At 47.7% G+C, this 15,382-nt stretch overlaps 1 protein-coding gene across 3 annotated transcripts in view; it reads right to left on the bottom strand.

Moving 5' to 3' along the window:
• SLC36A4 (solute carrier family 36 member 4) overlaps nucleotides 1-15,382 on the bottom strand; it is a 246,519-nt gene that overhangs the window by 208,662 nt on the left and 22,475 nt on the right. For all 3 annotated transcript variants that reach the window (XM_075919368.1, XM_075919369.1, XM_075919370.1), the window contains exons 2-3: nucleotides 11,901-12,024; nucleotides 4,386-4,476 (exon numbers count right to left, since the gene is read on the bottom strand). In XM_075919368.1, coding sequence (XP_075775483.1) covers nucleotides 4,386-4,476; nucleotides 11,901-12,024 — 215 coding nt within the window. The remainder of the gene's footprint in view (nucleotides 1-4,385; nucleotides 4,477-11,900; nucleotides 12,025-15,382) is intronic.

Here is a 15,382-nt window from a genome sequence, read left to right as displayed (position 1 = left end):
CCCTGTGCAGAGGACTTAGCTACAATTATAAGTATCACAAATTAGGGAAAATATTAAAATGGTTTGAAATTTTTTCATCCAAACTATATTTTGGATAGAAAATTGAATTTTTGACTAAATAAAAATTTTCACAAAAAGAATCTGCTTTTAGCAAAAATTTAAAAAAAAACAAACAAACTAGGGGGCTGTGCCCCCTGCTTGCTACGCTCACCAACCTCCCTCTCTATGGCCACTACATACGTCAACACTGCTTGCTCCCTACCCTCCATGGTAAAAGATGCCCCTCCAGCGAGACACCTCATAGAGGGTGGTCCCTCCGCACTGAGGGTCCCCCAGAGGAAGGCCCCTTTTCCACTCCCAGGTCCCCACCATACAGGGAGAGACCCTGGATCATTAAGGCGGCACCCTCAACTCCCCTCTGAGACCCCCTTCCTCTCCACAGTGTGCCCCCCCTGGAAGGAGCCCTAGGAGGGCTTGGCTTGGGCTCTTCCACAGACCCTGTTACAGGAGAAGATAGCGCTGCCCCAACCTTGTCCTCGGGCCTCTCTGGGGAGCGGCGGCCCCTCCCCTCTCCCACAATAGGGCCCACCCAGCCCAGCAGAGCCACAGTGACATCATACTGCTCCCCTATCCTCTCTGCTTCCCATCCAGCTGCCTCGAGCCCCACTTCTGCTTCTGGGTCCCGAGCCCTGCTGCTCCATGACCCAGACAGAGGTGGCTGGATGGGAAGCGGAGGGGCCAGGGGAACAGAAGAGCTCTCTGAGCGCCTTGCAGCTGTCCCCACCAAGGTGCTGCCTGCCTGCCGTCAGGAGCCAGAGCCGGGACCGGAAGCAGCCAGACCGCGGGAGCTGGAGTAGAGATGTTAGTAGAGATTCCTCTGCTAGTCAAGTAGACAATGGAATTTCCATTGACTACTCAACTAGTCAATAAGCACTTGTACATTTCAAAGATGGAACATTGTGGGGAGCCTGGGGCTAGCAGGAGACTCAGAGTCCTGCACTGGCCCCAGGCTCCATGTTGCGCTTCCTCTTTGAAATGCACAAGAGCCCCTTAGAATCATAGAATAATAGGACTGGAAGGGACCTCGAGAGGTCATCGAGTCCAGCCCCCCACCCTCAAGGCAGGACCAAGCTCCGTCTACACCATCCCTGACAGATGTCTATCTAACCTGTTCTTAAATATCTCCAGAGAGGGAGATTCCACCACCTCCCTTGGTAATTTATTCCAATATTTGACCACCCTGACAGTTAGGAACTTTTTCTTAATGTCCAATCTAAACCTCCCCTGCTGCACTTTAAGCCCATTACTCCTTGTCCTGTCCTCAGTAACCAAGAGGAACAAATTTTCTCCTTCCTCCTTGTGACACCCTTTTAGATATTTGAAATCCGCTATCATGTCCCCCCTTAATCTTCTTTTTTCCAAACTAAACAAGCCCAGTTCATGAAGCCTGGCTTCATAGGTCATGTTCTCTAAACCTTTAATCATTCTTGTCGCTCTTCTCTGTACCCTTTCCAATTTCTCCACATCTTTCTTGAAATGTGGCGCCCAGAACTGGACACAGTACTCCAGCTGAGGCCTAACTAGTGCAGAGTAGAGCGGCAGAATGACTTCACGAGTTTTGCTTACAACACACCTGTTGATACAACCTAGAATCATATTTGCTTTTTTTGCAACAGCATCACACTGTTGACTCATATTCAACTTGTGGTCCACTATGACCCCTAGATCCCTTTCCGCCATGCTCCTTCCTAGACAGTCGCTTCCCATCTTGTATGTATGGAACTGATTGTTCCTTCCTAAGTGGAGCACTTTGCATTTCTCTTTATTAAACCTCATCCTGTTTACCTCTGACCATTTCTCTAACTTGCTGAGGTCATTTTGAATTATGTCCCTATCCTCCAAAGAAGTTGCAACCCCACCCAGTTTGGTATCATCTGCAAACTTAAGCGTACTCTCTATCCCAATATCTACATCATTGATGAAGATATTGAACAGTACGGGTCCCAAAACAGACCCTTGCGGAACTCCACTTGTTAATGGTGCTAAATCCTGCTGGAAAGGGATAACAACAACTCTCTGACTACGGTTATCCAGCCAATTATGCACCCACCTTATCGTGGCCCTATCTTAGTTATATTTGCCTAGTTTATCAATAAGAATATCATGCGAGACCGTATCAAATGCCTTACTAAAGTCTAAGTATATGACATCCACCGCTTCTCCCTTATCCACAAGGCTCGTTATCCTATCAAAGAAAGCTATCAGATTAGTTTGGCATGACTTGTTCTTCACAAACCCATGCTGGCTATTCCCTATCACTTTATTACCTTCCAAGTGTTTGCATATGATTTCCTTAATTACCTGCTCCATTATCTTCCCTGGGACAGGGTCTGTAGTTTCCTGGGTTGTTCTTATTCCCCTTTTTATAGATGGGCACAATATTTGCCCTTTTCCAGTCTTCTGGAATCTCCCCTGTCTGCCATGATTTTTCAAAAATCATAGCTAAAGGCTCAGATACCTCCTCTATCAGCTCCTTGAGTATCCTGGGATGCATTTCATCAGGACCTGGTGACTTGCTGACATCTAACTTTCTTAAGTGATTTTTAACTTGTTCTTTATGTATCCTATCTTCTAAACTTACCCCCTCTCTGCTTGTATTCACTACGTTAGGCACACCTCCAGACTTCTCAGTGAAGACCGAAACAAAGAAGTCATTGAGCATCTCTGCCATTTCCAAGTTTCCTGTTACTGCTTCTCCCTCCTCACTAAGCAGTGGGCCTACCCTGTCCTTGGTCTTCCTCTTGCTTTTAATGTATTTATAAAAGGTCTTCTTGTTTCCCTTTATGCCTGTAGCTAGTTTGATCTCATTTTGTGCCTTTGCCTTTCTAATCTTGCCCCTGCATTTCCGTGTTGCTTGCCTATATTCCCGTGTTGCTTCTGGGGTCTCTTGTACATTTCAAAGCTAGCACGACATGTGGAACCCAGGATCAGCTGGGGGGGTCTTCACCTGATCCCAAGCTCCATGCAGCGCTGCTGATTTGAAATGCCATGAGGAGCCTGGGGTCAGCCCATCTCCCCGCAGCATTAAAAGCAGCAGTGCCGCATGGAGCAGCTGGCTCAGGCTCTGTGCTGAGCTGCCACTTTTAAGTAGCTCCTCTTCTCCCCCTCTTGCTGCCTCTATCTGATAGCGGCAGCAAGGGGGCGAGTGACTAGTCGACTAGACTATCGACTATCTGATAAGCAAATGCTTATCAGATAGTCGACTAGTCCTTTACATCCCTAAGCTGGAGACCGGCAGCAGGCAGCAGAGTGTGGAGCTGAAGCTGCTTCCTGCAGGGGCTCCAGGGAGCCCAGAGCACACCAAGGAAATGCCGCTGCCTCTGACCCTCCTGCAGAGAAGCCAGGAGACAGCAGGGAGCCCAGGGCACTCCGCAAGGAGGGGCTGGGAGAATGACCAGGGTGTGCAGGGACCCCTGCCCACTGGAGCCCCTGGAACTCTGCCTAGCCCCAGCCTCGATCCTGGGGGAGGATGGGGAACTTGCCCAGCCCCATCAGTGAATGGTTCCCATCCTGCCTGAGCCATAAACATAGATTCCCCTTCTCACTCTGCCAAGCCTGAGGGAGCAACGCTGATGATATCACGCTGTCATCCCATAGGAAAAAAAATTTTTTTTGGCGGGGGAGGGGGAGAGAGAGAGAGAGAGAGAGAGATGAACATCCACGAACTGAAAAATTTTCAAGGTTCACCCAGAAACTAAATCTTTTGATTTGGACATACTACTACACTGCCTCAAAAGAGTTTTACTGGTACCTTTTGTCTTAATTTTCCTCTGTGGACCAGGCTCCCCAACTGCACTATGTCTGCCATGAAGCAAAGTGCTCCAGGGTTTTCTGTGAACCACCTCGACAGATTAGGAAGATTAAAGAACCTTGTGAATTGCAAAAGGTGCAATCCTATTAAGGAGACCAATCCACAGAAGAGGAGGAGAAAATCAGATACCCCAACTACAACTCGCATAAGGCACAATGACCATTTCTGAATCAAAAGTTTTTAGTTTTCAATTTTTCACAGAAAGCTTCACAGAATTTTCTTATGAGACAAAAAACAAAATACAAATACACTTTTCCAATCAGCTCTAGAAAATGCAGTTTACAGAGATCAAGGTTAATTAGTGAACCAATAGCCAATTAAGGAATCCCAATTCCTAGTTCTAACTAGCCTCTGGAAGAGAAAACTAAGATGATGCCCTATTCAAGTTGATGCAGACAAAACAGATCATATAATCAAATCACCTATATTTCAGTTTTATAAGTCCAAACTACAGAAATGTGATAAAGTATATATATGTATTTCTTCCATATGTAAGGGGGAGTAAAACTCTTACCACAATGCCTGCATTTTTCATTGCAAGTGGAAGCCCCAGAAGCCCAGTACCAATGTTTCCTTTGAGGAGATGAGTAAGTGTTTGTACAAACCTGAAAATACAAATAATATAGTCAGAATGGAGGCTTTGAACAACATTCTGATAGCTTTTCACCAATGAGTGTGTAAAATGTAAAGATAAAATGTATATGCATTAGATGTTTCAAGGTGGTCACGGCAGTCTTGTGAATGACACAAGACAGCCTTGTCAAAGCAAAAAATAGCTGGGATACTCCCATCAGAGTCTGGATTTAAGTTTTGAGGAACTGAAGCCAGGTGTTCTCTGGGGAATGATCCCTGGTCTGGAATTCACTTCAACTGTTGGTCCAAAGTCTGGATTTCATCTTAATGGTGCAGTGACACTCTCCTTTTGTCTGAGAGAGGGGCAACTAAGTACAACAGGCTGATGCTGTGCTGATTTTTGCCTAAACAATTTTAGAAGTTACGCCTTTATGAACGGCTATAGATGTGATCAGGAGTCTGACAAAGAGTAACTTTAAAAGAAATACATCAAAGAAAACTTTTGTAGACCCCCAAATAAATCTATACTCAGGTTCATTAAACTATATTTCTAAGGACTTCCAGATACTTCCTAAAACTGAAACAGTCTTAAAATATATTTGATTTGTTCTGTAATAAAAGCTCCCTTAATCCTGAACAAATCAAACAAACACTTTATAAGCATTGCAATCATTAAAAAAAAAAAGCCTGTTTCATCACTAGTTCTGGAAAATGAGGGTCTACACAAAGCAGCCCAACAACAGAGCTTGGCTTACCAAAACTCTGTCTGAGGATTCCCAAAGCAGAATCATAAAGCTAATTTAGGGATATGAAATGGTTAACTGGTTAACCAGTTTGCTTTGCCTTTAACTGTGAGGCTTACTAGTTCCAGTTAAAAGATGGATGGTGAAGCAACTCCCCATGGTTGGAAGGCGCTCCTGCCAGCTGGAGCAGAACCTGTCCATGGCAGGCCTGGCCCACTCCTGCTGGCCAGAGCAGCATTACGTTAAACCAGTTAATCAATTAAACATGAACTTTATGTTTAACCAGTTAAAAGGGATTTTTACATCCCTAAAAGAAGAGGTTACTTACCTCGTAACTGTTGTTCTTCGAGATGTGCTGCTCATGTCCACTCTAATTAGGTGTGCGTGCGCCGCATGCACAGATTCCGGAGCTTTTTTCCCTTAGCAGTATCCATAGGGCCAGGCAAGGAGCCCCCTGGAGTTGCGCTGATATACTGGTGCATATATACCCCTGTTGGCCCCCTCCACCCGCTCAGTTCCTTCTTGCCAGCTCCTTCCGACAAGGGGAGGTGGGTGGGATGTAGAATAGACATGAGCAACACACCTCGAAGAACAACAGTTACAAGGTAAGTAACCGCTTCTTCTTCGAGTGCTTGCTCATGTCCATTCTGATTAGGTGAATCCCTAGCCGTTGCCCTGGAGACGGGGTTGGAAGGTGACTCCTGAATATACTTCTGCAGACCTTAGAACTGCCGCCCCGACTGTGGCATCCTCCCTAGCCAGCTGCATGATCACACATTGCTCTGCGAACGTGTGCACCAATGACCACATGGCTGCCCTACAGATTTCCAAAATTGGCACATGCCCCAGAAAATGATGCCGAGGCCACCTGTGCTCTCGTGGAATGAGCAGTTAACGGTGACGTTAGTTTGCCCGCACCCTCATAGCACTCCCGGATGCAAGATGTAATCCACGAGGAGATGCACTGAACGGAGACCGGCAATCCCTTCATTTTTTCTGCTACTGAAATAAACAACTGTGGTGACTTACGGAATTCCTGTGTCCTATTTATGTAAAACGCCATTGCCCTCCTGACATCCAAACAGTGCAGGGCCTGTTCCTTGGTTGTGGAGTGCAGTTTGGAGTAAAAAACCGGCAGGTAAATGTCCTGAGATAGGTAGAAGTGCAAGACCACCTTGGGTAGGAACCCCGGGTGAGGACATATTCTCACCTTATCTTTAAAGAAGACCATGTAAGGGGGCTCTGAAGTCAACGCTCTAAGTTCGGACACCCTCCTAGCTGAGGTAATGGCCACCAAGAAAGCCATCTTGTATGACAAGTGCTTCAAGGAGCACGAAGCTAGTGGATCAAAAGGGGCCTTCGTGAGACTTGTCAGGACTAGATTAAGGTCCCAGGGTGGCGCCAGCGGCCGTTTATATGGGAGCAGTCTGTGCACTCCCTTCAGAAACTGTTTAATCATAGCATTAGTAAAGATAGACCTTTGGCCTTCACCTGGGTGAAAGGCTGCTATTGCCACTAGGTGAACCTTCAGCGAGGACGTGGCGAGGCCTTGCCTCCTAAGGTGGAGTAGGTACTCCAAAATAAGAGAGACCACTGCTTCCCCTGCTCCTTATCCCCCAACCACAAGGTAAACTTTCTCCATTTAGCCTCATGTAACACCCAAGTGGATGGCTTCCTACTTTCCAGAAGCACCTCTTGAACCCCTCGTGAGCCAGCCTGCTCTAGGGCTGACAACTACTCAGGCACCACACCGCTAGGTGTAGGGACGGCAGGCTTGGGTGAAGAACCATCCCTTCCTCACACTTCTGTGTGATTAGATCTGGTACTATGGCCCTTCCATAGCCAGCTCTAGGAGGGTTGTGAACCAGTGTTGGTGAGGCCACACCTGTGCTATCAATATCACCTGAACCCCAAATTTCCCCACCCTGATTAGCGTCTCATGAGTGGAGGGAAAGCGTACAATAGACGCCTGAGCCACCTGATCTGGACCGCATCCCCCTTGGGATTCCAGCCCGTGGCCCATGTACGAGCAGTAGCCCCAGCAATGGGCATTGCTCAAAGTTGCAAAGAGGTCTAGATGGGGATACCCCCACCTCTGGAATATTCCCTGCAGTACGTCTTCTCTTATAGTCCACTCGTGCACCTGAATGGAGTGACTGAGCCTGTCCACCAACCCATTTCTGGACCCCAGCAGGTGCAACGCCTCCACATGAATATTATGAGAGATACACATCTCCCACAACTCTAGGGCTTCCCAGCACAGGGGAGAAGAATGTGCCTCCCCCTTGTCTGCTGATATAATACATGGCGGTTGTGTTGTCTGTCAACACTGCAACCACCTTGTTCTCCAGCTGGGGGAGGAACGCCATGCATGCCAAACTGACTGCCCTGAGCTCCTTGACATTTATGTGAAGGGATACTTCCCCTGGTAACCACATACCTTGCGTCCTGAGGCCACCCAGGTGCGCCCCCATCCCATGTCTGATGCATCCGTGACCAGCCATACCGATGGGGACTGTCAAATGGAATTCCCGCACCCACCATGCTCTTGTTCTTCCACCAGTCTAGAGAGCAGAATATCCTTTCTGGTACAGTGAGCACCGCATCCAGAGGCTACTGCATGGGGTTGTGCACTGCCTCGAGACACCCTTGTAGCGGTCACACATTTAACCTGGCAACCAAATATGTACACACCGCCAAATGGCCAAAGAGCCTCATACAGGTTCTCGCCGTCGTGGTGGGAAATCTCTGCAGGTCTGCTATCAACAAGCACATTGTGAGAAACCTGTCTCTTGGCAGGGAGGCTCTCTCTGCAGATGAGTCCAAACAGGCTCTCACAAACTCTATCACTTACATGGAGTTTGGTGAGGATTTGACATCAATTATGAGAAGGCCAAGGTTCCCAAAAAGTGCATTTGCCCTTTTGACATGGTCTGTCACTTGTTCTTGAGATGTGCTCCTTATCAGCCAATTGTCTAGATATGGGAATACTTGGATTCTGTGGCGTCGCATAAATGCGGCTACTACTGCCATACACTTGGTGAACACCCTCAGGGCTATACATAAGCCAAATGGGAGGACTGTAAACTGGAAGTGGTCCTGACCCACCACAAATCTGAGGAACTTCCTGCATACTGCGGACACCAAAATGTGGAAGTAGGCGTCTTTCAGATCGAGAGCAGCGTACCAGTCTCCTTTCTGGAGGAAAGGGATGATGCAGGCCAAGGTGACCATTCTGAACTTTGTTTTATTTATAAAAGAGTTCAGATTCCTTAGATCTAAGATAAGACGTGGCCCCCCTCCCCCTTTCACTTTGGGGATAAGGAAATATCGGGAGTAGAAGCCCCTCCCACTGAGTCCCCACGGAACTCGTTCTATGGCCCCTAGACAAAGAAGATTGGACACTTCCTATCTTAGAAGGGTCTCGTGAGAGGGGCCCCTGAAAAGGGATGGGGAGGAGAGGGTGGGAGGCAGGGATAGAGAGGAAGGGTATAGTGTATATTTGTCTCACCAGGTTGAGGACCCAGCGGTCCGATGTCATCTTGGACCACGTCTGGTAATATAGGGAGAGTCGGTATCCAAAGGGGAGGCGGAGGGAGGAAGGTACCACTGGTACTATGCTCTCGAGTGTACCTTCAAAATGAAGGCTTGGTCTGCTGACCAAGAGATGCGCCAGACCCTCTCTCAGAGTCTGACCTAGGACCTCTGCATCTGTTTCTAAAGTGGTCGGGACAGCCATTATTGCGCCCCCTCCTGTGCCCTCTGTCTGGCCCAAATCCCCGCTGAAAAGGTCTATGGTATGGCCTAGGATTGAGGGACCACTTCTGAGATGCCGGGGTATGTATCTCGAGCTATTTTAACATTGCCCTTGAGTATTTTAGGCTGTGGAGTTTAGAGTTGATCTGCTCAGAGAACAGGCCCAACCCCTCAAAAGGCAGGTCTTGTATGGTGGTTTGCACCTCTAACGGGATGCCTGACACCTGTAACCATGCGCTACGCCTCATGACCACAGCAGTGGCCATGTTCCGAGCCACCGAGTCTGCCGCGTGTAGGGCCACCTGGACGGTTGTGCGTGTCACCACCTTTCCTGCCTTCGTGATGGCCCCGAATTCCTGACACGACTCAGGAGGAAGACGCTCCCCAAATTTCTGCACCAATGTCCAGGTATTAAAGGCATAGCGCCCCAGCATCACTTCCTGGTTCATGATATGGAGCTGCAGGCCTCCCATGGCATAGGTTTTCCTACCTAGGAGGTCCAGCTTTTTAGGGTCCTTAGCCTTTGGTGTCAGCCCCAGAGATCACTGTCGCTCCTTTTACCCTGCTGCCTGCACTAGTATGGACCCCAGGGTGGGATGGGTAAAAAGATGCTCATGCCTCGCTTGTGGCACATAGTAACACTTTTCCACCTCTTTTTGTGTTGGTGTGATTGATGCTGGCGTTTGCCACAGGGTCTTCAACAACCTATCAACAGTCTTGTTCAGCAGTAGTGCCACACGACCCAGGCCTGATGCCGACAGGATATCTACCATGGGGTCCAGGTCCTTGTGGACGTCTTCAGCCTGCACGGTCAGGTTGGCCGCCAACCTCCTTAGCAGGTCCTGGTGAGCCCTGGCATCCATGGAAGGAAGTTGGGGTGCCAGGTCTGCCACAGCCTCATCCGGAGAGGATGATGACGACTCTCTCAGTGGCACTTGTTCTTCTTCACACTCCGGTGCTCCCATTTCCTCAATGGTCAAGGGGCCCATCTGCATTGGACCCACTGGTGGAATTGTGGTCCCCTGCACCTGGCCAATCACTGGTGGCCTGACCAATGTTGCCATGAGATGGCCCTCTTCTGGTGGTGGGGCTTGCAGCAGAGTGGTGGAGGGGGCACTACTCCTGCAAGATGACTTCGCAACTGACCCCGAGGTGAGGGGGCCCTTGGCCTTGATGGTAGGCCCAAGGTGTCCAGAACGGCCACTGCGGTCATGGTTGCCACTGCGCCTGCCACTGCTGCTGGTCCGCCGAGTCCCTGTGCCAAGATCTGAGGCTTGAGCGAGACCTAGATCGGGACCTATAAGAAGATCTGGCCAACCACACGGATTCTGCTTCGGACTCTGAGGAATAGACCGATGCCGACCGGGGGGTAGAGGGAGGTGCGGCGAGGGGGGGAGGGCAGACGAAGCTTGTTCCCTCTGGTATGCGGCCATGGCCGATGGCTTACCTCGTGCTCTGGTCACGGTGCTGGGGGAGGCATCTGTTGGGTCTGCATAGTGCCCAGCAGCATCTAGTAGACTGGGAAATAGCCCTGCAGTGCTGTGGCTGTCTGTGGCACCAAGGGCTGCTGCACCGTCAGCCCCATCTGCCACTGTCCCAGTGCCGGAATAGGTGCTGGGAGGGGCATCAGCGCCAGCGTACGGTGCCAATTGCACCAGTGCCGTCATGGTAGGCATAAAGCTCAGTACAGGGGTCTGCACCATGAAGGGTCTTATCAGCAGTGCCGCATAGTGGGACACTGTATACCCCGCCGCCACCAGAGTCGGCTGAGGCTGCCCCATCTGTCCTGGCAACAACTGACCCGGTGTCATAAAGGTACTTGGCACCAGTGCCACAGTCAGCAAGAGGCTGGGAGCTGGTGTCGGTACCTGTGCCGGTGCTTTGAACAGCTGCTGTGCTGGGGCCTGCGCCATGCTCTGCGAATCCCACGACCCCGATGATGGTGCTGGTGAGAGGATGCTCATGCCATGGGAAGGTTGCAGTCAGCTCTCTTGCTGCATCAAATGTCTCTGGGATAGAGGGGTGCTGGATAACCCCCATCCCTGTAGCCTGCCCCGGGATTCTAGCCTTATCCGGGATGCGCCTTCCCCTAAGCGCCTTGGAGGTCAAGTGCCCCTCCTTAGGGCACACTTTGTGACCACATCTCTCCATCGACAGGCCCCTCAAGCCTTTAGAGCTCCTTGGTGACAGCAACTGTGACCTGTGCCTGGATGTCTTTGAGATGGCCTCTTGATGTTTGCCTGGTGCTGAGGCTGAAGCAAACGGTGCACTGTGGACAGTGGGGATGCTCCTCGCTCTGAGGCTGTAACACTGACTCCATCAACAGGAGCTTTAGCCTAGAGTCTCTTTTGCTCTTGGTCCTGGGCTTATATCCTTTACAGATCAAGCAGCTCTCCTCTTGATGGGCCTCTCCGAGGCACTTTAAACACGAAGAGTGCAGGTCACCACAGGGCATAGGCTTTGAGCACTACACGGCTTAAAGCCTTGGGGCCCTGGCATCCCCTCCCCTAACAGGGAGAGTCCCGCTGAGCTCTTTTGCCAACTAATTACACTAACAACTACCTAACAAGTATTTAACTACTGATTCTAACTATAATACAGGAATAGATGATGAATACAAACTGCTACGGACAGGCTGATAGCCTTAACGCATGCTCCAGCTACCGTCACAGGCAGTAAGAAGGAACTGAGAGGGTGGAGGGGCCAGCAGGGGTATATATGCACCGGTATATCAGCGCAACTCCAGGGGGCTCCCTGCCTGGCCCTATGGATACTGCTAAAGGAAAAAAAGCTCTAGAATCCGTGTACGTGGCACGTGCACACCTAATCAGAATGAACATGAGCAAGCACTCAAAGAAGCAGCTATGCTACAGTCATGGGGAAATCCCTTAAAAGCACCGGAATATTTCCAAAAAACAAGTCAATGGTAAGAGAATGGCATTTAAAACAGTACATACGTAATGCCCTCTTGATTATCAAGTTGGTAATGCTTCTCAACTGGCAACAATTCATTTTCGTGCTCATCCTCAGAAATGCTGTCCAAGTTCTGTTCTCCAATTAAAGGCTTCATTACTTCCATGTCTGTACAGTGCAAGAAACCATTTCAGTAATATGACCAAATTTAGAAATATTCAGTAAATGAAAGTTACTAATCTTCTTCTGTAATTACTGGTCTTCGGGATATTTTGCACATGTGTATTCCACTGTAGATGTGTGCATGCCTCTAGCGTACAGTTGTTGTAGACATTTCACTCAGAAATACCCATCAGGACATGAGTACTGTCTAGTGCCTCACACTATTACACATAAGCATAAAGAATGGGCCTGTCTCTGATCCCCCTCAGTTCCTTCCTACAGGAAAGACTCCAATAGAGAAGGGCAAGAGGGAAAATCGTGGATTGGACATATGCAACAAATCTTGAAGAACAGTTTGGCTACATCTACACTGCAGGGTTTTTGCACAAGTCGTCTTTTGTGGAAGAGTTCTTGCACAAACTTCTTGCACAAAAGTGCGTCCACACCTCAAAGCACATTGCCATTCTGTGAACGGCAATCAGAGCTTTCTTGTTCAAGAGCGTCCATGCAGTGTGGAAGCTCTCTTGTGCAAAAGCAATCAGAGCACCTGTGCTTTTTCGGATAGGCTCTATTTGTGCAAGAAACCCCTATGGAGTGTCCAAACATGCCTTTTTGCACAACAGCTGTAGCACAAAAAGGTGTTATGCCTCATAAAAGGAGGTTTACCTACACCAGAAAAAGCCCTCTGTTCTGCCGTTTTACTGCTGATTTACTTGAGCAAAAGTGCATTTGAGTTGTGGACCCTCTGAAGGTTTTTGCACAAAAACCTTGCAGTCTAGACGTAGCCTTACAGGAAAAAAAAAAAAAAAAAAAAAAAAGGTCAGTAATCATTTTTCCAAGAAATTGCATATGTCTTTTCCTGTAGGTGACAAAAGAGCAGCTTGAGTTGCAAATGGGCTTAGAGAATACCCGAACAGGCATTGTAGTACCAGCCATCCAAATCTGACATTGTCGCTAGGTTCAGGAGAGATGGTATAGTGATAAGCAAAGATATGGCTTGATAATCACACTGCCACTTTCCAAATGTCCAGGATGAGCACTACAAAGCAGAAAGTCTGTGGAAGTTGCCTGCTATCTGACTGAAAGAGTCAACACTCTACTGGGGATGTGATACTAACTAATCAATAGCATAAATTATTACAGGAAGAGATCCAGTGGGTGGATGCTAGATAGCCCTTTACTCTGTACAAAACTGCAATAAACAGTTGAGAGAGAAACCTAAACCCGTTAGTCCAATCCAAATAAAAAGCTCTTCTAATGTCTAGTACAACATTTTTCTTCACTCAAATTAGGCTTTGAAAAAAAAGTTGGTAAATAAAAATTACTTGGTCAATGTGAAAACTGAAAACCATTTGGGGTAGGAATTTGGGTGAGGTCAAAGGAAAACCTTGTCTGTAAAGAAGATGGTAGAAAGAGGTTCTGATCATAAGGTTTGAAGTTCCACCACGCTCTTGGCTACAGTAATAGCATCCAAGGACACCACCCTCACAGAAAGGTGTAGCAGAGAATAGGTCTCCAGCAGGTCAAAGAGGGGACCATATCAGACTTTGACTCACTCAGAAACAAAAAAAGATGATGTTTTGTTTGCGCTTATTGCAAATAGGTCCATGTGCAGAATAGACCTGGGCACACCTGGACAAAGAGACCATTTGTGGTGATTGTGAACAACCTGCTTAAATGGTCTTCCACCAGCCATGTGCCAACCTGTCCCCAAGAGATCCCCACACCCCAGTGGCCCTGACCCCGACCCCAATTTCAAGCTCCTTATCCTCAAGCAGTCCCTGACGTCCCTCACACACAATCTGCCCTCATGCCAACTTCTCCCAAGAAGTTCCTGCAGCCTCCCACCTTGGCCTTGTGTTCTCACCACCCTCCATCCTTAAAGGCCAGTCCCCAGAGCCCTCTTCAGCCCTCTCTCACAGCACCAAGCCTCTTCTCCCCCCACCCCCACCCCCAATCTGCTTTCAGTCATCGCTTCTGTTATATCCTGGCCTAGCTCCCTCTTCCCAGGGATGTCTCTGGAATCTCTTTGGTCCCTTCTACTACTTGAACCCTCCTTCATGCCCCTTTACAATTTCAGCCCCCAAAGTGGCATCACTAGCTGAATAATAGTCCAACAGCTTCACCTCCTGGCTCCTAGCTTAAAAATGGTCACATTCACTCATACATTACTTTGCTGCCCAGATCTTAGCCCATGCCCATTCCTCCCCTCCTCCCATCTCTGCTACGTAGCTCAACTGGAGGCACAGAGGAACATATGGTGGTGGAGGTGAGCAGCAATCGCAAGTGCTTCATGCCAGCTCTTTGAATCCCATTTTCAGTCTAGGGAAATAGGGTCACCTAACTCTTCTGGCAGAGTTGGTAAGGAACTGGCAAGTGAGCAGGAAGCCTGGGAAGGACAGCCAAGAGGTTAGGAGAGGGAATCTAGGAGGGAGCCTAGATCTTGATTATAACATGTCCAAGAAATTTGGACTCTGACAAAAAAAATTGACTGCCCAGATCACATTTATATATCCTGTATGTTCTCATGTAACAAAAGAACCTATTATAATCTAAATATGCCAAATTTGCTGTAGGAATCCAAACTCTGAATTTCCTGGCTTCTCTGCCATATTGTGACGTTAACAGTTGTCTTAATATGTAATTTATTATGAGGTAGTTTGTAGTTTAAGAAAATTAAGCCAGTCATATTTTTAATAAATCTGTCAAATTAATGATCCACAAGAAGTCAGGAAACGTTCAAATTAAGGACAATAGAAGCAATATTAACCTACTCATAATGTGCCCATTTCACAGGTTAACATAGTTTTATTATTTAACTGTCAAAAACACCTCTTACTGTATTGAACATTAACACGTGTTATACTTGCTAGCCATCAGACATTTCTTAGAAAAAAGAAACCCCCTTGTTTATTCAGTACACATACAATTGTAACATGCGTATAAGATTATCTCTTCAACTAGAAGAAATGACATTGCTTTTCAAAAAGCACTAGATACCAGAGTATGAACCAGTAATATCTTCTGAGATTACTTATGGAGTTATCAGGAACAGCTTGATAGAAAATGTCAACCCAGTTTGCAGATAATAAAGGAGATAAGATACCTGAGTGCATTTTAACAACGGTAACATAAAGAACAGTGACATACTGAACAAGTTATGTTCAGTTCTTTTCATGAAAGCTTAAAGTATTACAGACCCACAGAAGCGCAGCAAAGACAGTCAGAAATAGGAGGGAGTTTACATGTGAAGAGAAATTTCAAAAATTATAATTATTTAACTTTGAAATGAAGCTTATTCAGATAGCTAAGAATATCAGACTGCAAACCAGGGGTGGGCAATAATTTTTGACAGGGATCCATG

Source organism: Pelodiscus sinensis, chromosome 1 (assembly GCF_049634645.1).
Source record: "Pelodiscus sinensis isolate JC-2024 chromosome 1, ASM4963464v1, whole genome shotgun sequence".
In the NCBI taxonomy this organism is placed as follows: Eukaryota; Metazoa; Chordata; order Testudines; family Trionychidae; genus Pelodiscus; species Pelodiscus sinensis.
This window is presented reverse-complemented; position numbering and strand designations above follow the sequence as displayed.